At 38.1% G+C, this 26,963-nt stretch overlaps 1 protein-coding gene across 5 annotated transcripts in view; it reads left to right on the top strand.

Annotated features, from left to right (window-relative positions):
- The window catches only part of scn3b (sodium channel, voltage-gated, type III, beta), a 33,553-nt gene extending 8,535 nt beyond the window's left edge, over positions 1 to 25,018 (top strand). Inside the window, exons 1-7 of one of the 5 annotated variants that reach the window (XM_058799234.1) lie at positions 6,071 to 6,244; positions 11,734 to 11,832; positions 13,211 to 13,380; positions 13,466 to 13,700; positions 18,927 to 19,065; positions 21,280 to 21,361; positions 23,186 to 25,014. In XM_058799234.1, coding sequence (XP_058655217.1) covers positions 6,163 to 6,244; positions 11,734 to 11,832; positions 13,211 to 13,380; positions 13,466 to 13,700; positions 18,927 to 19,065; positions 21,280 to 21,343 — 789 coding nt within the window. In that variant the 5' untranslated portion in view covers positions 6,071 to 6,162 and the 3' untranslated portion in view covers positions 21,344 to 21,361; positions 23,186 to 25,014. Of the gene's footprint in view, positions 1 to 6,066; positions 6,245 to 10,421; positions 11,400 to 11,733; positions 11,833 to 13,210; positions 13,381 to 13,465; positions 13,701 to 13,953; positions 19,066 to 21,279; positions 21,362 to 23,185 lie in introns of those variants that run through there. The other 4 variants (XM_058799237.1, XM_058799238.1, XM_058799236.1 and 1 more) reach the window with 4 other exon arrangements.
- Positions 25,019 to 26,963: the final 1,945 nt, after the last annotated feature.

Raw genomic sequence — 26,963 nt, 5'->3', positions numbered from 1 at the left:
AAATAGAACTTTTTGGTAAAAACTCAACTTGTCGTGTTTGGAGGAGAATAAATGCTGAGTTGCATCCAAAGAACACCATACCTACTGTGAAGCATGGGGTGGAAACATCATGCTTTGGGGCTGTTTTTCTGCAAAGGGACCAGGACGACTGGACTGATCCGTGTAAATGAAAGAATGAATGGGGCCATGTATCGTGAGATTTTGAGTGAAAACCTCCTTCCATCAGCAAGGGCATTGAAGATGAAACGTGGCTGGGTCTTTCAGCATGACAATGATCCCAAACACACCGCCCGGGCAATGAAGGAGTGGCTTCGTAAGAAGCATTTCAAGGTCCTGGAGTGGCCTAGCCAGTCTCCAGATCTCAACCCCATCGAAAATCTTTGAGTCCGTGTTGCCCAGCGACAGCCCCAAAACATTACTGCTCTAGAGGAGATCTGCATGGAGGAATGGGCCAAAATACCAGCAACAGTGTGTGAAAACTTACAGAAAACGTTTGAGCTCTGTCATTGCCAACAAAGGGTATATAACAAAGTATTGAGATGAAATTTTGTTATTGACCAAATACTTATTTTCCACCATAATTTGCAAATAAATTCTTTAAAAATCCTACAATGTGATTTTCTGGATTTTTTTTTCTCATTTTGTCTCTCATAGCTGAGGTATACCTATGATGAAAATTACAGGCCTCTCTCATCTTTTTAAGTTGGAGAACTTCCACAATTGGTGGCTGACTAAATACTTTTTTGCCCCACTGTACATCCTTCATTCCACGTGTCACTCCTTAAACCCTGTTCTCCCTCTGCACCAGGACCCACAGAAGTGGACGAACCTCCTCCCCCAGAAATCCTCGAACAACCCTCCGTCTATCTGGTCAAGGAAATCCTGGACTCACGGCGACGGGGCGGAAGACTGGAATATCTGGTCGACTGGGAAGGATACGGACCGGAGGAACGCTCCTGGGTGGCCAGGGACGACATCCTAGACCCCTTACTGCTTGAATATTTCCATCGCACGCACCCCGAGCGTCCCGCGCCCAGAGGCCGTGGCCGCCCCCGTCGCCGTTCGAGGGCGTCAGGAGCCGCCCCTGGGGGAGGGGGTAATGTCAGGAATCAGTCACCATCACAACAGTCACCACCCAGCACAATCACCCGATCACAGTCACCTGACTTCTAATTGCACGCACCTGCTGACACCAATTAACACCACTATATACACACACACTGCCATTCCCCACATTGTCCGGTCTACCGTTCACTAGATGGACAGCTCTGGACTCACTCTACGATCACAACTTACCCCAATGCTTACCAGTTGGATCCCTTGCCGATTCTCCCTCGAAGCCTTTGATCCCGATCCGAACCTGCAAACAAGGACACAACTTCAACCACAGCTAAGCAATCAGAACTTCACACTAACTTGCTCACTCACCTGCTTTTGATCTCTCCCGATCCTGAATCCCTTCAATAAACCTGTTGGTTCTCACTCACCAGTTGTGTGTACTGTGTTTTGTGACAGCCGTTCAGTGCGTCTCAGTCAGTTCCCTAGGTAGTGAATCACTAGATCGTGCACACAAGTTCCTGCACTGGGAAAGACCGTGATCCGTAAACACTGGGACAATTGATTAATCGATTTGTAAAATATCACCATTGGTATTTATCAACTACAGCCAGGACCATTATATTTTGATATTATGTTTATGCTATTTGAGGTAATTTAGCTCTATAATATGAAATGTACATGTTCTATTACAAATCCAGTCAGCATCAATGCTCCATGTTGTGCAATGGATTTTGGAATGGATTTGTGCCAAAAAAAAAAAAAAGGGTTGCAACTTCTGTTTCATCACAAATTTAATTAACTGATATTGATACATTGTAAATGATTTAAAAGGCATCATTTCATTTTTTGAACTTAAAATGTACTTTTCTTTCTCCATCAGCGTGTGGCCAAAGGTTTCATTGGTGCTTTGTCATCACTGCAAGATTTCAGATGCAACCCAGTCAGTTCTTCCAAGGCACAAACACTGGCTCGTGACCAGATCGCTCCACTGCAATTACATACTGTGTGTGTACTTTCAAGACTAGGAGTTTATTTTTTTCATTCCAGGTAATGTGTGTAAATGTTTAGAGTTTTTACTACAATATTATGTTACTACACTATAATGTGCTTTATTGTTCTCAGTGGCATCTATGCTAATATTAGTCTGTTTCATTCTTATTCTGATGTGAATGTAGCCGCCCAGTAAGTGTCCAGATCAGATGGTCACTGCAGTCACCCAGATCCAGTCCGTATCCAGATCAGATGGTGGATCAGCACCTAGAGACGACCTCTACAGCCCTGAATGTCAGCAGAGACCATGACAGCTAGATGAGCTCCAGAGACAGATCCCCTCCGAAGACCTCGTTGGCCATCGGGACAAGACCACGAGAACCAGACAAGTCCTCTGGTCATTCTGACCTCTTTTGCAGCCTAGAATTAAACCACACCATGCTGGTTTCATCTGGCCAGAGGAGAACTGCCCCCCCTGACTGAGTCTGGTTTCTCCCAAGGTTTTCTACTCAATCTCTGTCACTGATGGAGTTTTGGGTCCTTGCTGCTGTCGCTTTTGGCTTGTTTATTTGGAGACGCTTGGCTGATTGCACAGACATTATTGGAAGAGAGCTGAACTGGATGATGTCAACACTGAATCACCATTGAACTGACTTTAACTGGAAAAATGACTTGTTAATGTCCTCTTGCATTATTGACAAACTATTTTCCTGTTTGACTCTGTAAAGTTACTTTACAATCAGTATTGTATAAAGCGCTATATAAATAAAGGTGACTTGACTTGATTTTATATACTGTAACACCTGGTTAATTTTTTTTTAAACTTCTGCCTCGTTTTAAGGATGTAATTGTGAATAGTAGTAATATTTGTAAATGTTTGTTTGCTAACATTTTGTTTAGCTTGTTTAGTTTTTTCTTAGTTCATTAAACAGTTTAAACTGAATTTTGCAGTTGTATTACAGATGTAATGTTTGTCAACTGGAGCTTTAAAGGGATAGTTCACCCACAAATGAAAATTTGCTGTTAATTTACTGACCCTCAGACCATCCAAGATGTAGGTGACTTTTTCTCTTCATTCCTGTATGTTTAGTCTGTTTGAAAAATGTTATAAATGGAGATTGTTATTAAATAAAGGCTATTATTTGTTGTAATGTGTGTGTTTTTAGTGATTGATAAACACCAGTTAATTATTTTTAATAATTTTGTTAAACTATAAAAATATATGTTTATTTATTTATTACGATAATAGCCAAATAATAAATCTTAGTTGAGGTAACATATAAAACACATGGAGTAAATGGTTAAATTTTAATTGACATAACTAGTCTTCTAAATGTTTGACCAATTAAAACATTTTAGTTGAATGGACTATAAAACTAGTTCAGTAAAGGTTGAGCAAACTAAAAAATAACAATTCAGATAACACTTTGAAGTCAGAAATTGACCGAACGTAAAATTTCTGTGGAACTAGTTACTAAATAATAATTAGTTGACACAGCTTGAAATTTTTACAGTGTAATAGTTTTATGTAAAATAAGCTATTACATTAGGATAAAATTAGGCTTATTAGGCTACATTGTGAATTTTTATTGTGAAGAAATATTCATTTAACTCCGTGCTGCCGTTGCCTGAGGCAGAAAATGCAATCTACTACATTAGACTTTGGAAACTTTGTTTTTGTACAAATTTTTTCATAAAAATGAACATGCCTTCAGTGCCTTAATTTTGATCAAACAATTAAAATATATTTATATGTAACCACTGTCGTTGTCATCATACCACGGACATTACCTGTGAAGTTAAAGTAAATGGCAGCAAACTGCGCTCTTTCAAGGGAGTGCATTTAATGCATGGCCAAAGTAAGAGCATAATCTACTGTAAGTGTTTAAAACATGCAAAGTAGGATTGCCAACTGTTCCCGTATTTAAGTAACATTCCATATTAAATCCATACGGAAAGCATCATGTCACGCCCAGTTTAGGGAGCTAAAAAAAAAGAAAAAAAAAGGGAACTCTCAAAAAATAAATAAATAAATAAAAAAAATTAAAAAAAAGAGCACCCTTAGTTAAAACTGTAATAATAACAAACTCTACTGTGCACATTTGCGCTCTGGAGAGCATCAGATTTTTCTGTTTACAACGTTTGCAGTGTTGAGCAGTGTAGTCAATCACAGACACATCCATTAAACCGATGAACTGAGATGAGTGACAGGCTCAGTGCATCTGAAATTATAAAGGGAGCACTCTTTGCACGCATTCTAGACTATCAGTAATGAATTCAGAATTTTAATAAAAGGTTTTTTTTTTTTCATGATGCTAAGAGGAACAATGTCCCCTCACTAAAGTTTAGCTATAGTTTAGTTATTCTATATAAATGCTAAAATGAATCTCAGACGTGAACATATTTGCTTAGTCTTTACACACACACACAAACTATTTCTAAATGGAAATATATATATCTTTTTATAAGTAATTTGTATTTGAAAAGATTAAGCAAAGCAAATATGTTCACGTCTGAGATGCATGTTGACATTTATCTCTATCTCTATATATATACACACACACACACACACACACACACATACAAACAACATCAGAATTCTGGAACCCAGAATATTTTGATACTTGAATAAAAACAATGAGAGCCATAAGAGCATCCTTTGGTTTAGCAATGTAAAAGGGCATGGAAATCGAGCAATGGATGATGAAACGTACAGTACAATGTAATTTTGAACGCACTGTTTTTATTTTTATAGAGCCTATTACAATTATGAAATTTGACATTATTTTTGGTGAGTTTATAATGTAATAAATGTATCATAGTACAATTATTACATTATGAGCTCAAGATTTAATTACGTTTTGAGAAAATTGTTACATTATGAACATTTTATTACAATAATAATGTAATATTACATTGTGTGCAGTTTTTACATTGTGTGCAGTTATTACATTATGAGTTGCTACATTGCAACTTCAAATAGATCCAAAATAATGCAAAAAAAAAAGAAAGTTTGGTTGTCTGTTCAGTTTTGATTTTTCAGCATGCTGGATAATAGATCTGGTGGTGCTGGTAAATAATGTCTGTAGGGTGGTTTTACAACCTGATGCAGCAGAGCCACCGGTCAAGAATGGATTTATGAGGTGAGATTGATGGGAGGAGGTCAGAAGAGATATTTTGGAGGTTTGTATGGAGAGGTTGTTGAGCAGTAGGTGTTTAAAAAGCGTGTTTCCTCATGGGAGATGGTTTCAAACAGGGATGGAGTAGGATGAGGCTGTAGGATGTGGCAAGTGTTCCCTGATGGAAATAATTTACAAGAGGTATGTGCCAGATTTTGATTGCGATTGCATTTAAACTTCAAAGCATAAATCCAGTGAAGATGTTTTTTTTGTCAGCAGAAAAAAAAAAAAAAAGAATCTGTTTTTTTTGTGTTTTTTTTAAATAACACGTCTCTTTGCAATAGTAAGAGGCCTGGAATAGCACAGTCAGAGTGACACACCATCTTTGTCACCTGTAGAAACTTTTTCTAAAAAGTTGAAAGGAATCCTTTCACTGGTAAATACTTCAGCAGCAAACAAAAAGGCTGCTCATGCCTGTCCATTTTCTGCACTCACATAACAGCCTCAGTGTTTCTTGACCTACTCAGCATTCAGAGTGTTTCAGACAGGACTTTTTCTGAGAAACATGCAGGTCATCACTGTGAAGCTGAGATCATTATTCAGAAATTTGCTCATTTGATTATTGACCTACAATGTAATTCGTTTATAAATATGCATTCTGCGTTTTATGGCATGCCATTTCATATTTTAAAGGTCCCATGAGATTCTGCTTTTTGGATGCTTTTATATAGGCCTAAGTGGTCCCTAGTACTGTATCTGAAGTCTCTTTTCCCGAAATTCAGCCTTGGTGCAGAATTTCAGCCACTACGAGCCAGTCCCACAATGAGCTTTCCTTAGGACGTGCCATTTCTGTGTCTGTAGCTTTAAATGCTAATGAGGAGGAGAGAGGCGGGGCAAGGTGGAGGGTGGGTGTGTGGCCTTAACCAGCTTGCGCTACCATGCACTACTGTTGACAGTGGATGTATCGCAATGGCTCGTAGTCACACAGTCCTTCATGACCCAGAATCTGATCTGGATGGAGAAGCACCGGATGAAGAAGTTGCAACTCAGCGGCTACAGCAGGACGTCTCCGAATGGTTCGTTTAAAATATTGTGTCTGGATACGGTACTTTAGTTGGTTTGTTTATGTATGCTGTTACAGTTATTATCATGTAGCTAATGCTAGCCATAGGCTCGGATGAAGGAACTAAAAAATACTTTGGTGTTCATTTGTACATCCAAACACTGAGCAAATGCCGTGCTTCGCTCGTTTGCAAGCCATGCTGTCTCTCGAGGAAAAAAAAAATATTGCGCTCGCCTCACACAGTAGTAGCTCATTTTCTCATGGCGGGCAAAGCAGAGAAAGGGGAGGTAACCTTTCCCCGTATGACGGCATAAAGGGAAGATTCCAGATTGGGTCATCTGAGCTTTCATTTTCTCAAAGGCGAAGCAGGATACCCAGGGCTCGGTTTACACCGATCACCATTTCTAGCCACTGGTGGACCATAGGCAGGCTAGGGCAACTCATATTAATGTTAAAAAACCTCATAAAGTGAAATTTTCACGCCATGGGACCTTTAAATTTATAAATATCCTAAAACTTTTTATTTTTAGCTTTAAATTAGGAACCCCAGGTTTTTTATCGAAGTCTTACATTTTTGGACTTTAGAGAGCACTTTCATTTATTATTTGAAATATTATTCATTTATTGAATATTATTATATTATATTCATTCTATGAATTATTACATGGGCTTACATTCATTCATTCATTTTATGACACACTATTTCTTGTTTTAAATGTTTAAATATCATTTCTCCCTCCAGTTAAACATTTTGAATCCCAGATTTAGAGAGCAAATAATTTTATTCTTTTAATTATATTATATTATATACTAATAAACAGACTCACAGGGTTTCATCCTTCATGGCTGGATGAAAAGATTACACTGGCCCTGCTCTCTCCACAGTGTCATTTTGCTTTGCTGTTGCCATGGTTTCCCTGCATGGTGGGTATAGCAACCAGCAGGCCTGCCATTTTTAGTCTGTGCTGAGACCAAGCCTGCTGGCAACATCTCCCTCGCTAAGCAGCGCACTCCTGCTATTGTACAGATAGCTCTGTACAGATGAACCTTGCTGAGAGACATCCCTTTCAATCCCTTCCACAATTCTTGTTGTTTCATTGTTTCATCAAGAGTCAGAATAGATTGGAAAGCATCTGGCGCTTGTGGAAACAAATGGTCTCTGTGCTGTGTAGAAATAATTTCTAGGTCTGGGAGCCATGTGTTCTTCTCTTCCTGAGAGGTCGGCATAATAAAGCAGCCATAATCCCAATGATGAAATCTGTAATCCTGACCTTTGGACTAAGCTTCACTGGGTTCCCATACATTACTACTTTAGCAAGATTAAATAGTCGTCGTTCTCATTGTAAGATTAGACACAAATCTTACATTTGTGGTAGCATCCAAACAGGGATCTAATCTTAACAAATTATCCTTCCCAATGGTACTGTAAAGAAGAGTAATCTGTTTTATCTATATGGAAAAGCAAGATGGGAGTACATGTATACTTTTGCGTATGGCTAAGCCATTGTGAGCATTACCATATAGCATTTGCATATGCATTTCAAACCAGATGGATTACTGGAGTGTCAGAAAAATGTTTATCCTAATTCTCAGATGTTTTCCATTAAGTGTTTCTCCTTATGTGCACTATTTAGATATGCTGCTAGTCATTTGACTGAAAGCATTTTAATTTAAAAGAATAGTTCACCCGAGAATGAAAATGTGTTTAAAATTTACTCTCTTGGGCCATCCAAGATGTAGATACGTTTGTTTCTTCATCAGAACAGATTTGGAGAAATTTGGCATCACATCACTTGTTCACCAAAGGATCCTCTGTAGTGAATGGGTGCCGTCAGAATGAGATTCCAAACAGCTGATAAAAACATCACAATAATCCAGAAGTAATCCACAAGACTCCAGTCCATCAATTCCATCGTTCTTTAAGGCATTTTAACTTTAAACCATCGCTTCTAGACAAAGTACGAGTCCATAATCCATAATCCCCTGCTGTTCTCTCACATCAAAATCAACTTACATATTTGTGTAGAACTGTTTTTGCTTGAATCTTTATCTGTGCATATTTCTATCATGATTTAGACAAGATGACTTTTTCACTGTAGAAAGCAATATTATTTATATAGGACTCGTACACTATATATATATATATATATATATATATATATATATATATATATATATATCAGTGGGGATTTCTTTAAGACTGCAAGGAAGCTCGGCTTCCCCTATAAGTATAATGTCAACATATTAATTGTCAAATATGTACTATTGTGTTAACATTTTATTGACTAAAAATGCGATAGAACACTTCATCTCGAAGACGAGTTCGTTCAGAATCAGCTACATACAGCAGGTCGCTGACTCGATTTCCTTCTCATACACTCCCGTAGCTTCAGTGTATTTCTCTGTTGAAGCCGAGCGTCCATTGACTTCAATGGGGCTGCTTTGAACAGTTTTTTTCAGCGCCTCGAAACTAGACGGTCATTGGATAAATGCTGCGATTATGTCCCGCCCACGGACACTCAGCGTCTCTGGGGGTGAATGGAGGAGTGGGCTGGCCTGGACACCGGGCTTCTGCGTGATGATTGGAGGGTCTGTCGAAAGACTGCATCTCCGTTTGATTGACAGCGATTTTGTACTATAAAAAGTCGCTGACGCTGAAGCTATTCGAGCTCAGTCCCATAGCGGCTTTGCACTTGGTTCTTATAAATCATTATATATATTTTTTAATTCATTTATATGTTTTAATATACATGATGCTAACTCGGAAATTTCAAGATATGCGAGCAAAAAATGCTCGTGACACTTAGGCAATACAACACGAACAAGAGTGCTGTTTTTGTTTCCTTTGTGCTCGAATCCAAATCCGCGTTGTCTTGGGAGAATCACTGATTCACTGAGCCATTCATAAAAACAGTCATTTGATTCGCTCCTGAAGGATTCAGCCGTTTTGAAAGAATCATTTGAATGACTCAGTGATTCAATCACGAACTTCTGCCACCTGCTGGCCGTTTTTAAGTTTCCCGTCTAAAAGTAGGCATATAACATTATTTTCCAACATATTTCTATATTCAGAATTTAGTATTTAAAACATTAATCTCATAACATTATTTATGCAATTATAAATACAGTCTAAATGAATAAATGCCATATCTAAATGTCACTTCATGCAGCTTCTGTGCAGCGCTAAGATGAGTTGTGTTTAGATCATTTCATGGATAACAATAGCTAGTCATTCATAAGTATTCAGAGAATAATATTGTCTGTTTTCACTTACATCTATTTATTTATTAAATTTTGATTCATTTTGTAGAATTGAATTATAAATTAAGCTGGTATAGTATCATAAGACATTTTTATGGTATCGTGACAACCCTATTATACACCACATTCCTTGTTTCAGTTTAACCTAATTCTCACATTCCCTCCGTCGAGTTTAATATATATATTTTTAGATTGTTTGTTCATACATACAGTAGGGTAGGCTAGTGTCACTGGAAAAGACACCTAGTTGGTACGACAGGGTCACAGAGCATTTTCTTGAAAAGGAACGTAGGGCAGAATTTACGTATAAATAAATGGACAATTTTTATGATGTAGGCCGAAAATGAGCTTCCCCTCTTTGAAAGACCAGCAGCCGCTACTGATAATATATATATATATATATAGTACAAAATAAAAGTAATGGTTTGAAGTTAAAAATGTCTAAATGATGGATTTGTTTCTTACAAACAGATTTATTTTATTTATTGTGATGTTTTTATCAGATGATTAGACTCTCATTTTGATTACATCCATTCCCTGCAGAGGATCCGTTGGTGAGCAAGTGATGTATAGTAATAAGTAAACTAAGGAAACAAACTCTTCAAACATTTTTGGCTATTCCTTTAATAGCCATGCAGTCTACAAGTTTTTTGTGGTTTCATTTGAACATATGCCACACTTTTTAGCTCAAAAATGCCATTTTGCATTTGTCAGTTTCTTCAACAGTCATCATTCATGTGGTGACTGCAAACTGTAAAGGTTAGATTCGGTGTGACTCATGTAATAATTGCAGTAATTGCGATGAAGCTGCTTTCCCGACCATGCGTAGGTTAAGTAGGCCCAGCGTGTGGGTTTGAATGATGAAATGCTGTTCTCGAGCGGAGACAATTGAAGCCTACAGATGCATACAGCTCATGATGTGCTGTTCTCGCTGGGGTTGATGGATGTTGTTTATGAGGGGAGAAGAGACAAGAGATGACGACTGAAAGATGAATGCTAGTGTACAACTCAGTGATCGGTGTTAAATTTGTGGACTCTGACGAAGCTTCGGCTTCATATCGGTCTCTTTCTGTTGCCTACGTTGCCAGGACATCAGGACAAATCACTTATTAGGCATCAGCCTTGAATAGAACAATCCAGTATAGCAAGACTGGGCTAGTCACACTTTTTAGATCAGTTAATACAGTTGGGTTCATTCTTCAAAGTCAATTTTTGTGTAGACACAAAGTCTTAGCTACAATAATGAACATTTCCACTGATAGAGTTCACTGAAAACTTTAAATAACATTTATTAAAAATAGCGGGCTAATGTTGTCATACTGTATGGGGTAAGTTGTCACAATAAAACCTGCCATTAAACATTCTATAATAGGCATTTCAGCCAAATTAAACAATAAAAAAAATTATGAATCATATCAATATACAAAAACCAACAACAAAAAAAAAAACGCTAAAAGGTAACATGCAAAAACATACCCATTGTTTTAGCCTGCCAATATTGTGATTAAAAAGTTTAGTAAAATTTTTGTACGTTTCTACAAAAACGTTTGTAGAAATCAGTCTGAAAGAAGACCCAGCCGCGCATGCGCACTGAGCTCGTCTGTCATCATGAGTAAGTGCCTACTTAGTAAGAAAACAAAGACAGGCGTCTTTATTCTACAGCTGCGGAGGTTTGACGATGGAGCATCTGCACTGCTCATGTGGATGCAAAAGGAAACAGTAATTCTTCTCTGTCAATGACATCTTCTGAAAGAGCTCGTTGTGGAGACGCTGGATTTCTTTATTCCGCGCGAATTTTCTACAGGAATCATTAAGATCCACAGGTCTTCAGATTCACGAGCGTCGCCATGGAACGGCACAGTCCGCTTCTAGTTTAAGACGTTTACAGAACGGATGTTTGCATCTCGGTAAGAAAGCTCAAACTTTATTTTGAGAAACACGACAACGTTCATTCCGTCCCGTAGACCTGCATGAAGCGCCAGCTCCGAGTTGTTTCACTCAGTTTGCTATTTCAGTGCGACGTCTCTGTCTAGTGATGTAACTTAAACATCTGAAGTAAAATGTAATGTAATCAATAAACAATCACGCGCGATTGGGCGCTGTCCGTGCTGAACCTATATTCTATATGAGTTCATATCTGAATCTGAATTTTATATAGCCTATATATATTTTTATAAACATTTTAACTTATTCAAAATCAAGTTAGTGTCGGTTTTTCTTTCTCTCTCTCTGTACTTACAGGAAAACTCGATCTGAGACGCCGCCCTGTTGTTAGATCTCCCAGTATGGCAACTCACATGAGGCTTGTGTTGCATTTGCTATTGCTCTTCATATTTGCTGGTAAGTGTTTTGAAATTTTAAATGAATAATTTGAATAATAAATAACGACACACACCATTTTGTCATTTAAAATAAGGAGAGAAAATGCTATAGAGATAACAGTAATATTAAGAGTGTTAAACTGATCATGTTAATAATAAGCATAAGAGTTTTTGTAATTTAAAGTAATTTCTAAGACAGTGTATGGTTGTGATAAGCACTACAGGATAACAGCATATCAGGACTCAAATAATATGCATTAATTAATTTATATTAATTTATTTATTTACTATTATGATTTTTTGTTTTTTGCAAGTATTACATACACACACACACTGTACACGTGTGTGTGTGTGTGTGTGTGTGTGTGTTTGTATGTATGTGTATATATATATATATATATATATATATATACCAAAAAAACACTTGAGTATTTGCAGGGACCCCCCTGCTCACTATTTTTGGGCTTTTTTTTTTTTCAGAATTACTTCCAGAATTATTTCAATAACTCCCCACAGCCTCTTAAATGTCTGTATCTCCTAGTACATAAACCAGTTAATCATACATCAGAACATTTGTACAGACAGTGTTTGAGGTATGTTAGGAACTTATTTGTGAGTCACAAATTCACATATCTGTTAAAAAAAAATACAATCCTATACAGAGATGGCATTAATTCAGCTCTAAACGGTCCCATAAGTGCCAATGACTCACACTGCTTCTCCTCACAGATTGTGGCAGTCTGGTGTCATCAGAACATTAGAGATTTAAAATAGAATTTCATCTACCACTAACTTCGCATTCTTTGACTAGTGGCGAAATATGTCACAACTAGTCATTATATTATACGTTGTCTGTGCTTGTGGGATGGACAACTACATTTGCTGTTTCCATTGGCCCATATGACCCTTCAAACAGAAAAGGCGCGATCAGTCTTGACAGCTTCTGCTTGAGGCTGTGAGTCACGTAAGATGCCCTCCATTTCAACAATGACGGAGAGGTTATGTTCACAGTCGAGCGAACACTCCAGAACAATCTTCACATCACTGAGGCCTCGGCCCGGTCCCTGCTCAATGTGGCGTTCTCTGCCACCAATACTGAGCATGTGTCTGCAGCAATGAGGTATGTTTTTGTCTGAGCGGGAGTCGGGAGTGCTGTGAGCTCCTTCTGGAATTGGAGCTTGTAATGGATAATAATCTCTCTCTGTCTCTCTTCCTCATTCTCTGGTGCTCCCTTGAGAAATCTTGGCTTCAGATTTAATTGACCTCCATAAAGTATATGCAGATTGAAGCTACGTTTTTGGAAAGGTGTTAACTTCTCACTCCAAAGGGCATGATTGGATGTCCTACATGTTGATGAAAGATGCAGTGTGTGTGGTAACACTCTGTGTTTTCTGCAGTTCAGGAGGTCAGGCTGGTGTGTGTGAACGTGGCATCAGACAAAGAGGCCACCGTAGGCGGTGTTATGAAGTTAACCTGCATCTACTGCATGAAACGAGAGGAGATCTCTGCCGAAACCAAAGTGGACTGGTTCTACAACGGTTCTGCATCAGATTACAAAAGACTGCTTGTGAGATTACCTCTTAGCTTTTTTGCTGCATATTATTGTATTTAAAAATGAGCATATCTGACACGCCGTCATCTCCTCTATACAGATCTATCAGTATAATCGTGAGCCGCAGGAGCCAGAGGACGCAAGAATGTACTGGAAGGGCCGTCTGACATGGAACGGCAGCAAGGATCTGCAGGACCTCTCCATTAGCATCATAAATGTCTCCGCAACTGACTCTGGCACATACGACTGTGTGGTGTCACGCTTCTTCGAGTTCGATTCATTCAAGCATTCCATCACCGAGAAAATCACAATTGAACTGAAGGTAAACATGCAAGGTAAGTGAGCGAACACTCCGCTGGACGCTTACAGTACCTCGTCTAGCCATATTCGATCTGATTACTTCATCTCTACAGTGTGATTTGGATGGTTGCACCGCAGGCCATTTCCAAACATGCTGTAACCTAAAAATCAGATACTGTTGACCTCAGTACAATGTCCTTCCTTCAATATAGTTCAACTGTGTCCTGATGTGTTGTTTGTGTTGTTCTAGTAATGCTGTACTCTGTTCTGTTTTTATTGTTGTTTAAGCCTACTTATTGGAAGGCAGGAAGTTGTTTTCAGGGCTTTATCTAAGCAGCCACTTACCTCTCTATCTGTTGTAAGGGGTAATGTAAAGATTCTGGTTTGTATGCTATTCTCTTGATGCCTGAGATTGCTGAATGCAGAGTTCTTCCTCTCACTTCAATCGAATATACTTTACCTAATGTATATTTGTCTATATTTAATCATGCAACTGCAATGCATCATCTCTATCTGTGAGTGTCTCGGTTCGCAGATAGACATAGACAATGTTGTATTTAAGTGGTGGGTTTAGAGGATATTTTGAATTGCAAGCAACCTTCCAGAACCACAAACTTACAGTACAACTCTGCTTTTACATTCAATGCCATTTTAGATCTGTTCACTGCAGTGCATGAGACATTTGTAGAGAAACTCTTTATAATGTGAACACGGGTCCTTTTTGACAATTGTACTAGATTTTGTAGAATTATATGCACTTGTTTTCTCTAGAATGTCACATGCGCTGCACTATCATTGATGTATACAGTGGTTCTCGCCTTTTAAAACCCATTTTCATATGCAGAACAGTCTGTTGAAAAATTATTAATATAATTAGATCAATGTGGGTGAGCTTCTGAAGGGTAAAGCTGAGAACCTCTGATCATGCAGTCACTTTGCGATCATCTTTAAAAGACAATTTACCTGTCTTACAATATGTCATATAACCTTTGAGTCTTATTGTCCTCCAAGGGAAAGCTGACATGAAGTATCTGAGCATGTTTGTTTCATTGTGTGGTTTTGTGTTTGCATGCAAATTATTTACTGTAATGTGTCTTCTAAGGGACAGGCAGAAAAATGAAATTGATCAATTTCTGCCTAATGAACACCTAACTGAAATTTAAAGGGATAGTTCACCCCAAAATGGAAATTCAGTCATCATTTACTTACCCTCATCATGCCTTTCCGAACCTGTACGTAGGGCTGTCGTGATAATCGCAATATCGCGCTAGAGCATAACCGCAGAGGAATGCAACAACCGCAGCAACCGCGATATTTCAGGGTTCCCTCTCGAGCTTTCACGAGACATCACGGAGAATTTCTCCGTTATGGGAACTCCTTCCCTTCAACCTTTCCTGAAGTCCTATTGGCTCACACCAGTCAAATGACTGGCCAATTGTCGCGAAGCATGCAACCGCATGCAAATACTGACGAGCTCGAGAGGAAAGTGAAAGTGTGCTCTTGTCTGCCCTGTACTCAGTGCAGCTCCAGTTATTCGTGTCTATTCACTAGTGCTACCATGATCATGTTATGTTTTATGCTGCTTAACATAGCTATCTCTGTACTGTTGTTGTGTCTGTACTGCCCTGTTCGCAGCGCAGCCTGCAATATTATCGACCAGATATGCAAATTTCGTATACCTGGGGTGTAGACGCTCATTGGCTTACCTCCACCTATCAGCTGCGAGCCCGCCTAACAAGCGTCACTATTGGTGGGAATTATGTGTGTGTGTATTCTCTCTTCGCTGAGTGTGTAACTTGTACAGGCTGCTCGTAGCCTCTCTCACGGCGGGATTGAATATCATTCCCATAACGGAGAAGTTCTCCGTGATGTCTCGTGAAAGCTCGAGAGGGAACGTCTCCGGGTACTATTGTAACCTCGGTTCCCTGAGAGCGGGAACGAGACATCACGGTGTTCGCCGTGCTCGCTGCTCGACCAGCTAAGCGGCGTTCAGTATCCGATTCTGACGTAATTGTCGCGGGCACCGCATTTTATACTGCCTCTCGAGCTCGTCAGTATTTGCATACGGTTGCATGCTTCGCAACAATTGGCCAGTCATTTGACTGGCGTGAGCCAATAGGACTTCAGGAAAGGTTGAAGGGAAGGAGTTCCCATAACGGAGAAATTCTCCGTGATGTCTCGTTCTCGCTCTCAGGGAACCGAGGTTAACCGGAGACGTTTTCTTTTTCGTAAGGTTACGCCCTTTTTGTTTTACACTTCGTGCATGTGTACTGAATATTAGTAATGATAACAATGTGTATCATGCTGATTTGCACAGAGGCTCAGTAAATTTGCACTTAACAAGCCTAAACAGACAGTGAATGAGAGAGAGATCGACTGATCGCGTGCGATTACCTGCGTCTGTCCTTCAGGCCGAGTCATGTAAAACAGGTTGTCATGTCCAAGGAAAGTGAAATCTGTCTTAGCATCGACGCTCTGCTGGTCAGCTGAGCCTTTAAAAGTGGCGCTCAGTTAAAATGATTTAAACAGCGTGTTTCATTACAAATCTCTGAATGAATCAGCGTGTAGTTGAATGAAGACTCACTCAAAGACAGTCTCTTGACGCCACCTTGAGGCGAAACAATGAAACTGCACTGACAGCCGTCTAGAACACGCAGGTGAGATATTAACAGAAAAAGTATCTTGTCAGTCAGATTCGAGGAACAGAACTAACTGTTATATATATGCTAACAATATACTAATGATCTTATTGTCAGGTTTATGTTTTATGTGGACCGTTATTTTGTCACTCTTCTGTTTACTTCACTTCCTGTTTCAACGCGATTTAGTTTCGGTTTCATATATTATATATATATATATGTATGTGTGTGTGTGTGTGTGTGTGTGTGTGTAAGGAATAATTGACGACGGGCCGTTGAATTATTAGAAAAATAATGCACACCCGACCGAAGTCAATTATTCCGCTTATACTACGGTTGCCACACCTCGACATCGATCAGATGATATATTTCAGGGCATTCGTCCAGTATTTCTACTTAAATCGCTAATTCCAAAACGGCATTTTAAACCTAGTAAAGGAGGCTTGAGCCGTTGATAGCACATTAATAATGCAGTTAATACAGTTAATAACTAAGTTATGAGAGAGAGAGATTACCTGTGTGCGTCTCTCAATAGCAGCAATGTCTCTAGTTATAGTGAAACTTAGTTCCTTTTGTTCACGAACAGCGCCGTTGTTGTTACCTGGCTTGTGAGAAGTCATGTAGTTTTTAAGTTGTTTACTGATAAAATCGTCAGAGTAGCGCTAACAACATTAGCACCATGTATGCTAGTGTGTGCAAACTGTAAATGTTATGTATGTGCGGTCTGTGAGGGAGAGAGAGCGGGAGAGATAGAGTATGTGCTTTCCGTACATAATAAAGCGTAATTTTGTGGCAAAAACATGGACATGATCTGTTGTTTTTATCCATTTGTTTACTATATTTATTTGTTTGGCCAGTGTCCTTGTGGGTTTTGGTTATTTTGCTGTTGTAAAACCTTTGAAATAACAGAAATCATTTGGCGAAGTGATATGGTCATGTAATGCGGTCAAGAGCTGCCTGGAACTACGTTCGCCGTGCCTTTCCCTGAAAATAATTGCACACCTTAGAACGTTCGTCAGCCAATCAGATTCAAGCATTCAACGGCCCCGTAGTATATATATATATATATATATATATATATATATAATATATATATATAATACCGCGCTATTGAGCCACTCAAAATTACCGCAAGGGAAATTCCTTAACCGCGACAGCCCTACCTGTATGACTGACTTTCTTCTGCAGACACAAAATAATATTTTTTGAAGAATGTTGGTAACCAAATAATTTTGGTTCCCGTTTACTTCAATTATATCCATACAATGGAAGTCAATGGGAACCAGGGGCCTGTGTACCATGATGGTAGATGAACAGTTACAGGATTAGTTTCGAGTTGACAAAACCAAACCACTCCAGTTCGGTTTTACTGGTACCATGATGCTGATCATCAACTTTCTTTGTCAACTCAGGCTTTGATCCTGAGTTTGTGGAGCACGTGCACGTGAATGTGTGACATCACTGGTGAACAGCCAATCACGAGCCTTGGTTAAAGGTTTTGCTAAAGGTTAAGAGATTGAAGAATATGATGAATTTAAATGCATTTACAATGACAAAATTACTTGTTCATGAAAGAGGACAAATAAAACAAATTATCTTGTTAAACTAAAATTGTTTGAATGTAATGGATTAATAATAATATAAATCATATAAAATAACTCAATTTCTGGTTTTGGCCAGACAATTTTTTAGTACTAGTTTTAGTACTGTTTTTAGACAATTATTTTTAGTACTAGTGACCTTTAATTTGGAGCAAGAGAAACTGGGGAAGTGACTTTTTTTGTGTCAGTCATGTGTCACTTTGCTCACATCTGATTAGTCCAATTTCAGTTTGAGATCTATAACCCAGAACATAACCTGCCCCAGAGCAGGTTAGCCGTAGAGTGCAAGTTATTATGGCAATGAATGCAGCTAAAAGCCAAGCCACTTTCATGGTACCTAAAACCCAGGATTGGTGCAAACTAAACTGAAACGTACCTGGCTAGCCAGCTAATCCAGCATCATGGTACAGGCCCCAGAACTGTTTGTTTACCAACACTCTTAAAAAAATTTTATGTTCCAAAAAAGTAAGTCATACAAATTTGGAAATACACGAGGCTGAGTAAATGACAGAATTTTTGGGCAAACTACCCCAACTTAAATCAAATTAATTGTCTTTTTTTTTTTACATTTTCTTACCAACAGTTCATTTGGATTCTCTGCAGATCTTCTGTGCATGCTATGCTTTTGTTCATATAACAAAAAAATAAATAAAAAACATGGAAAATGTGGTTAAAATTGTTATATGAAACCATTCAATCAGAAATGTACAGTACCACTTGGATGCAAAGCATGACTGCTCATCTCTGAGGTCGCACTTGGTTATAGTTTTCTGGTGACCTGAAATAGCTTTAATGACTCTCCTAATGCATTACAGCAGATCAGCTATATTTTGACTTGCCCACTCATGCATTTTGCACTTTTGTCCTCATTTTCAGTACACTTGAGACTGTCTTGAGTCACTTTCTGGATGAATTCATCACAGACATCCTTAGTGGCAACCGTATCAGTCTAACAGCCCTCCTCTGATTGCTCAATTAATTGTACAAAATTCCCTCTGGTTGTATATTTTCATTTTCTCAGCGAGTGTAGACACCGCAGCGCTGTACTCAGAGATCATGATGTATGTGCTGCTGGTGTTCCTCACATTGTGGTTGCTGGTGGAAATGATCTACTGCTACAGGAAGATCTCCAAATCTGAGGAGCTGGCTCAGGACACTGTGTGAGTATTACATTATCACGTGTCTTCAGTTACAGTCTTGCTTTTACAAGTTTGAGGGGACCATTTAAAGGAGTAGTTTAATTTAAATTTGCTAAAAATTTACTCGCTCTCAGGCCATCCAAAATGACTTTATCAGAACAAATTTGTAGGATTTTGCCTTATCACTTGCTCTGCAGTGAATGGGTGCCATCAGAATGAGAGTCCAAACAGCTGATAAAAACATCACAATAATCCACGCGACTCCAGCACATCAATTAATGTCTTGTAAAGTGAAAATCCATTATTAAGGCATTAAACTGTCACTTCTGGCCAAAAGCCCATAATTTGGTACTGGTAGTCCATAATTCATCATAATGCTTCTTTCAGTGAAAAAGCCCATCCTCTGTTGTCCTCTCACATCAGACATACTTGTTTAGACCTGTTTTGACTTGAACAGTGCTTGGTCTGTGCATATTTCTCTCTTTTGTTTTTCACTGGAGAAAGCAATATTATGGGTAGAGGATTTTAGCTGGAAACAATGATTTAAAGTTAAAAACAACTTGATGGATTTGTTTCTCACAAACAACTTTTAATGTCACAAGATGGTATCTGATGGACTGGATTTGTGTGAATGATTTATGGATTATTGTAACGTTTTATTTTTGTTTTTTGGACCCTCATTCTGACGGCACCCATTCACTGCAGAGGATCCATTGGTGAACAAGTGATGCAATGCTAAATTTCTACAAATCTGTTCTGCTGAAGAAACAAACTCATCTGTATCTTGGGTGGCCTGAGGGTGAATAAATTGTAACAAATTTTCATTTTTGGGTAAACTATTCCTACGTTCACCAAAATGTATCTATATTTACTAAATGATTAAATGCTCTCCAAGCTTAATGGAAAAGTAGGATAAAATATATATTTTTACACAGACATGACATTCAATCAATATAACTTGAAGGTTCAATCATTAGTGATAAATTTAACTTGTTTGTTGAGTTGTTTGGATGCATGATAGACTACCATGACACACAAACACAGACATGCACATACACATTGATACGGGTAATGGGCATAAGTGCTTTAAAAGCGTGCATTAGTGTGACTCAATCCCATCAGTCATGCAGACCATATGGGAAATAAAGTGGTGGCCTGTCAGCCTTACCTGTTGTAATCAGATTCCAAACTGATACTCATTGATCTTACTGTCACTTGACACAGCATTGGGCCATTTAACCCTCTCTTTTCTTTCTACTCTTTCTTTACCACAGTTTAATTTGTTGTCAGTCATTTCTTCTTGATTTGTTTTGTCAGTCATATGAATATGTGATTATATTGCTATCCTCACTCTGCCAGCAGGAAAAAAAAAACACGGAGATCCCCAAACTTCAGCAACTTCAACTTCATTGAGTATTCAATATCAGAGCCACTGAGTATTATAGGGATAAGTCAGCCAAAAAAAAAAAAAAAAATTGTCATTGTTTTCTTGCCCTCATGTCATTCCAGACCTGTATGGTGTAATTTTTTTCTCTCTCCAAAAAAGACATTTGTGAAGAATAATTACACACCTTGTCATACACCAAACACATAGTGATTATTAGGTAATAATGACTTACAATTGAACTTAAATTACTTTTATTATATTTAAGGGTTTATTTGCATATTTTGGAGTCATTGGCCAATGGCCACTATGAACTGTTTTTATATGGCACACTGAAAACATGCTTCATCTGTTAATATCTACATTAAATTTTTTAAACATTAAACAATGTATTTGTATTAAATTGTAATTTTATCATTTGTTATATTTTAATTATTTAAAATAATGAATGAAGTAAATGAATATCTCCTTAAAATGATCACTTTTTTTATTGTACAAGAGCTGCATTAAAAATACTTTTGTGTTACATGGAAACAAACACCATACAGATTTGGAATGACACACTCTCAGAAATAAAGGTACAAAAGCTGTCATACCTAAAGGGTCCATTTTGGTACCTATTTGAACCTAATAGGTACAAAAGAGTACCTTTTGAAAAGGTACAGCCCCAGTGACAGCTTTTGTACCTTTATTTCTGAGAGTGCATGATGAGTAAAAAAAAAAAAAAAAGATATAATTTGGGTGAACACTCCCTTTAGTGTGGTAATGGTAGGAGTCCTGGCTAAGTTGGTGCAGCAGTGCACCCTCAACTCTTAGTTTTGCCTTTTTCTTTTGTACCCATTTGTCTACAGGACAGACTACTTAGCCATTCCCTCTGAAAATAAAGAAAACCCGGGCCCCGCTGTAACGGAATAAAAGTCTCACACCATTACGGTATTTTTGAATTTACCTCTCAATTAGAAACATCATCAACAATTCCCCGCTCATCCTGAGTAGCTGACTAGAACCCTTACACCATCGCTGTCTGTTTCTCTCTTTCCTTGTTCACATCCTCTCTTAAAGGGGTCACGACATGGATTTTTAAAAAATTATTTTAATATGTTCCTTGAGGGTTACTTATAATGTTAAAGTTTTTTGCACAAAATTTTTTTTATTATTTTTAACCCTCATTCTGACCCTGTCTAAAACGACCTGTTTTAAGGGGCGTGTCCTTTAAGGATAATTTCCAGACAAAGCATTATGAAATCGTTTAATTATGGTTTGTGATGCAGCTGCAGTTAGATCTAGTACCGCTTCATCTTTCAACAAATGTTTCTTTGTGAACTCTTCATGACACTGCCTTGTTTACAAAAAAAATGCTCTGAACAATCCTCAGACACAATCCGGGATGCCTTTAAAAAAATAATTATCCACTTGTTCCTTACACTGGGAACCTTCTGATATCTGTACAATGACACAAACGAGCTGTTTAAATCAAACACATTAAAGCAAACGTTCTTTCACTCCATTTGTGCGATTGACGACAGACTCAAGTGCGTGGACTGCGTCAGAAAGCGAACACGCATCTTTATACTGTATTCAGTGTAGACAAGAAAGCGGCAGTGATTGTAATTTCTGTTTTCTTTTGACGCAACGCAACACTCGCCTTCAGCGTAATCAAGTGTCAGCCGTTGAGCGACTGAACGCCAGTGGGCGGGGCCTATGGTGAGAAGATGACTATTCGTTGATGTCTTGCTCTGGAGGCAATGTTTATGCAAATGCTTGTGCCCCTTAATGTCATCTGGCACCTCAGATCCAAACGAGCCATTTCTGGAGCTTAAATAAATACTTTGTTTACGATGAGGAGGAGGTTTTAAGCTATGAAACTTGCAGGGTGTTTTAATGGTACAAAGACCTCTTATATGCCAAAAGATCAAGGCAAATTTGATTTCTCATGTCATGACCCCTTTAACATCACCGGATTTTCATTCCTATCCACTCAAACACATGCCACTCTTCTGTTCATTGCCATATCTGTCCAAGCAATCACTAACTACAGCTGATCTCTCAAGATAATTCAATGAGAAGTAAAGTACAGCCGCGGTAATGCTGAGGTCAGGGTTTGTTCTCTTTGTAAACTCCTTGATCGATGATTTTAAAAGTTTAAAGTGATTTGGAATATGAGAATGCATTGATAGATGTGATATGACATGGATCCATTTATTCTAAATTGCACTGCTCTTTTTTTTTTTTTTTTTACTTTTTTTCTATGCAGCTTCCTGCAGTGTCATCTGATATGTTTTACCAGAACTGGAGTGATTTGTAATTTGAGGAGGACTTTTTGTTGTTGGTGGGGGTTATGTAACATCCTCTTCTAATAGAAAACAGTGTGGAATTTTCTAGAAACATGATTTGAGTAGTGTGGAAGTGCAGATTTTTGCATTTCTAAAAATGTTTTATTTTTATTACTACTATTTTAATTTTAATATTAATTGTAATTTCATATATATATATATTTCATATATGCACGGTTGCAATTTTACAAATTTTTTCAACTTTGTAATAATTTAGCATATATAAAATACGTGTGTATGTTTTTTTGTTTTTTTTGAAGAATAGCTTTTTTGCATAAAAATAAATTCCTTCCTTGTGGAATAGTAATTCTAATGATCATTTATCTAATAATCAAATTTAATTCAAATACTTATACTATACTATTAGGATTTATAATACAATATATCTCAGCTAACCAAATCTGGACATTGCTTTTTGTTTCAGATACTGATGATTCTTAATAGCCACCGGTTTAAAATGGAGAACAGGAACTGATCTTGTTCTGACACTTCAAGAGCTGCTCTGAGAAACCAGGAAACCTGCCAAATCAAATCTCTCTTTTCTCGATAATGTGATGTGTGGAACAAACTCTCGACTGGTTCATTATCTCCCGCTGTCTCGGTGGAGGTCAGCAGTAACACGCGTCTAATCTCAAGACTGATGAGGATCTGTATGTGTCTGTCCTCAACTTTTGCCTTAGTAGAGACACAAATACAGCAGCCCAGAGTTGAAGAGCTATCATACTGCCTATACACGCACTTTTCTTAACCAAATGTCAATCATTACTGTCACAATGCCCATGTGAGCCTTTCCCTCTTTGGTATACACTGTTCTTACTCTTTTGATAGAAATAGACGAAGATAAGTCTGGATTCCAATTAGACTTGGTTTTTATTGTTGTATTTTCTATACAAGGAACCCCACTGTAGTATTGTGGGTTTTTATTGCTTTTTATTTAAAAAAACAAACTCAGCTTTGCCACTTTGCAATCAATCATCAGTGAAACGGTGGCAGGTAATCAGCTGTAATGAGGACATACTGTGTACAGCAGTGTGATTGAACACATGGTGTCATTTGTGTTTACATTGGTCATAGCAGTCTGTCTTCTGAATGATCTTGCAGCATTAAAGCAAGTTCTTGGCATTAATACTAGCACTAGACTGAACAGCATAATTATTACATTATTCCAGCCACATTGCCTAACCTGTTGTTATTGTTCAGTGATGTTCAGCAGCAGCAGTGAGATCTGCATACCTTAAACACTTGCTTTACAATTCTACACGCTCATATCAGATTGACTGTGAACAGTTGTTGGAACTAGTAACACAATCTATTCGGCTGTTAAAATAACACTTGACTATGTGTTTGTATTTCCTTTTTTCACTGTTGCTATAATGAATTTATAAATTTGGATTTTTCATGTTTTATTTCTATTGGTGCCGGCTTGCCACTGTTAACTTTGCCTTTTGCATTGTTTTATATAGGTCACAGTTGCCACCACAGAAACACTGCGCTTGCTCTACCCTGTTATAATGGAGCTGCTCATCACTTGTCAAAGCTTGTCATGTATATTAAACCAGGTGATGCATTCCAAAAAAGGTCTGACTGCTCATTATTTTGAGTCATTTTCCCCAAGCCTTAACACATGGCATGTCATCTGAGTGCTAAACACACACACACACACACACAAATAAATTAAAGCTTTGAGAAAGCATGCTAGATTTTCAACACCTTAGATAATCACAGTTCCCATAGACTATATCATATGTGCATTGCACTTATAAATCACATGTACAGTATGTAATTTACCAAAAAAAAAAAAAAAAGGCATATTATCTTATAACGCTCATCATGTTTCCTAAAGTAACTTCAAAGCTGGTCTGTATGATCACACATTGTCAACAAATATTCTAGAGTTATATAATGAAGATGTAACGCCACTAATGAACAAAGAGGGTACGTTGTATTGTCAACAATGGTCTTTGTCTCCCTCTGTAGTTCATACAGTGTAATTGCAGTTGACTGAAGGAGACGTTCAAGGCACACTTCGTTTATAAATTAACCTTTTGGTTTATACTTTTCGTTTTGGTGAACCGTTTTGAGGATTTAAAACTCACATTACTTTAAGTGCATTAACATTTAATTAATAGTTTAGAACAGTTAAAACAAAAGCAACTTCTCAAAATCTGACAGTGTCACACATCAGATACATAAGCATATAGCCTACTATTGTGGTCACAAAAAGTTAGCCATTTTATATATATCTCACACTTACTTTTTTTACTTGAATTTAGTTTTTTTATTTATTGTTTTCTTTTTCTTTTTAGTTATTTTAGTAGGCTACATCAAATTAAAATAAATGAAATTAGATGTTTCCTTGACAACTAACTGAAATAAGTTTTAAGTTTTTTTTATAGGCTATATATCATTTCAGTTAATGTTTTATTTCAAGTAACGAACATGTTTATATGGTTTTAGTTAACTATGTCTACATACTCGAGGGCGCTTTATAAACTGACAACTACAATATTTCTGCTATGAATTCTTTTACCACAAGAGTGCAGTGCTTTTATTTGGAGTACGACAGACTACCACTAATAACAAGCGACTTCTCTCACGATGATGATCTGTAATGTTAAACGACACTTTTAATTGATCAACAGCGACAGCTTTTGTTCTGTAAAGTCATGCTCCTAGAATATCACTCTCAGAGAAAAAAAATCATCCAATAGACTCATTCCACACACACATACAGAGACCAAGTCTTGTCATATGCTCTGGCCTCGGGGCTGACATTTGTGAAGTGGTCCCTGGAGACAACATCTGAAAACAAATTGATTTAGGTTGATTTTCGTGTGCTGCGGGCGTCTCTTACCTCGCTCAGCGTTGTTCTTTTTGATCCTGCCTGTGTCAACATCCTCTGATGTGTCCTTCTGGGGCTCCTTACGACAGTAGCATGTGTGCAGGAGAGTTCAGTGTGCTCCTCTTAAATTAAAAAAGACTCTTTGTTTTGTCTGGTAATTGCCCCTCAAAGTTCAGAGATTAGGGACAGAAGAAAGGCAAATAGAGTCCCGCTGATTAAAGTGCTCTCAGAACATTCCTTACAAGCGAGTCCCTACTGAACTCATTTTAAGACTCGGTGTGGTGGAATGTATTTTCAACTCAGAGATCTGTAAGATTGAATAATGGCAGAGAATAAGAAAGAGGCAGAAATCTATTTCTTAGAAATTGAGAAGATCTATCACGACCAAAAACCGGAGGGGGCGTAGATGATCTGATGCACTGCAGGGCAGGGAGAAAAACCGACGCACCTCAGTGAGTTCACTCTGATCTGATTCGATTCGCTGGAGCCTCGATGAGTTTTTCTCTCTCTAGCAAGAAGCGCTACTGTATAAAAGGACATCATTACTGTTGGGGTGTTGGAGGGGAACATACCTTCTCACCTATTTCCTTGCTTTCACCGTCGACTCCATGGAAACGCTGTATGGGAGTCTACTCTTCACTGTAAAATGAAACCGCCGCTACTCTCATATTTCGTATCACTCCGCGGACTCGCGCTCTGCCGTTTCATCGAAACGCAACTGCCCCAGTTTTTGCATCTTAATTATCGATTGTGGTGAAAATGAATTCTGAGCACTTTAATATTATTATTATTTTTAAATATTATTGCAGATTTTGTTGTTGTTAAGCAGTTGTTTTCGTATATTGCAGTGGACTATTTTTTTTAGTGGAAGCTTTAACAATTTAGAAGTTTCTAGGCACGGCGCGGACTGAGGGGGATGGCCGGACTTTAATTTAGCGTTGTCTAACTCATAGTGTAAAATAGTCTAACTGATTGTTTTTAGATGGAAAAGCTGCCCATAACTCCTGGTCTAGGATCTGTTTTCTTCATAATAATAGCATAATGAAATAGATTTGACAAACAATCCAGTGTATCTTCTGTTTTGGAAAGCTTCAAATGATTTTACAATGCATTTTCGCAGAGAGGAGCAAAGTAGCCAATCACAGGCCTGTTTGTTGATTTCTAGGACAAATGGCCAATCAGAGGTGTTTAGGTTGTAGGCTAATCCACGCACTCACCGCCAGTGTTTAGCTAAGTCCGCGGTTTCCGCAGAATTGGGCAACTTTAACACTCTTTCCGCGGGATGTTTTTCATGTCCGCGGGTTGAGGCGGCCCCAATAATGTGATATTTAGCCCCTGGAATGCGACTTTTACCAGGGGA

This window comes from Onychostoma macrolepis, chromosome 15 (genome assembly GCF_012432095.1).
Source record: "Onychostoma macrolepis isolate SWU-2019 chromosome 15, ASM1243209v1, whole genome shotgun sequence".
Classification (NCBI taxonomy): domain Eukaryota; kingdom Metazoa; phylum Chordata; class Actinopteri; order Cypriniformes; family Cyprinidae; genus Onychostoma; species Onychostoma macrolepis.
The sequence above is the reverse complement of the archived record's forward strand: the minus strand, read 5'-3'. Positions and strand labels throughout refer to the sequence as shown.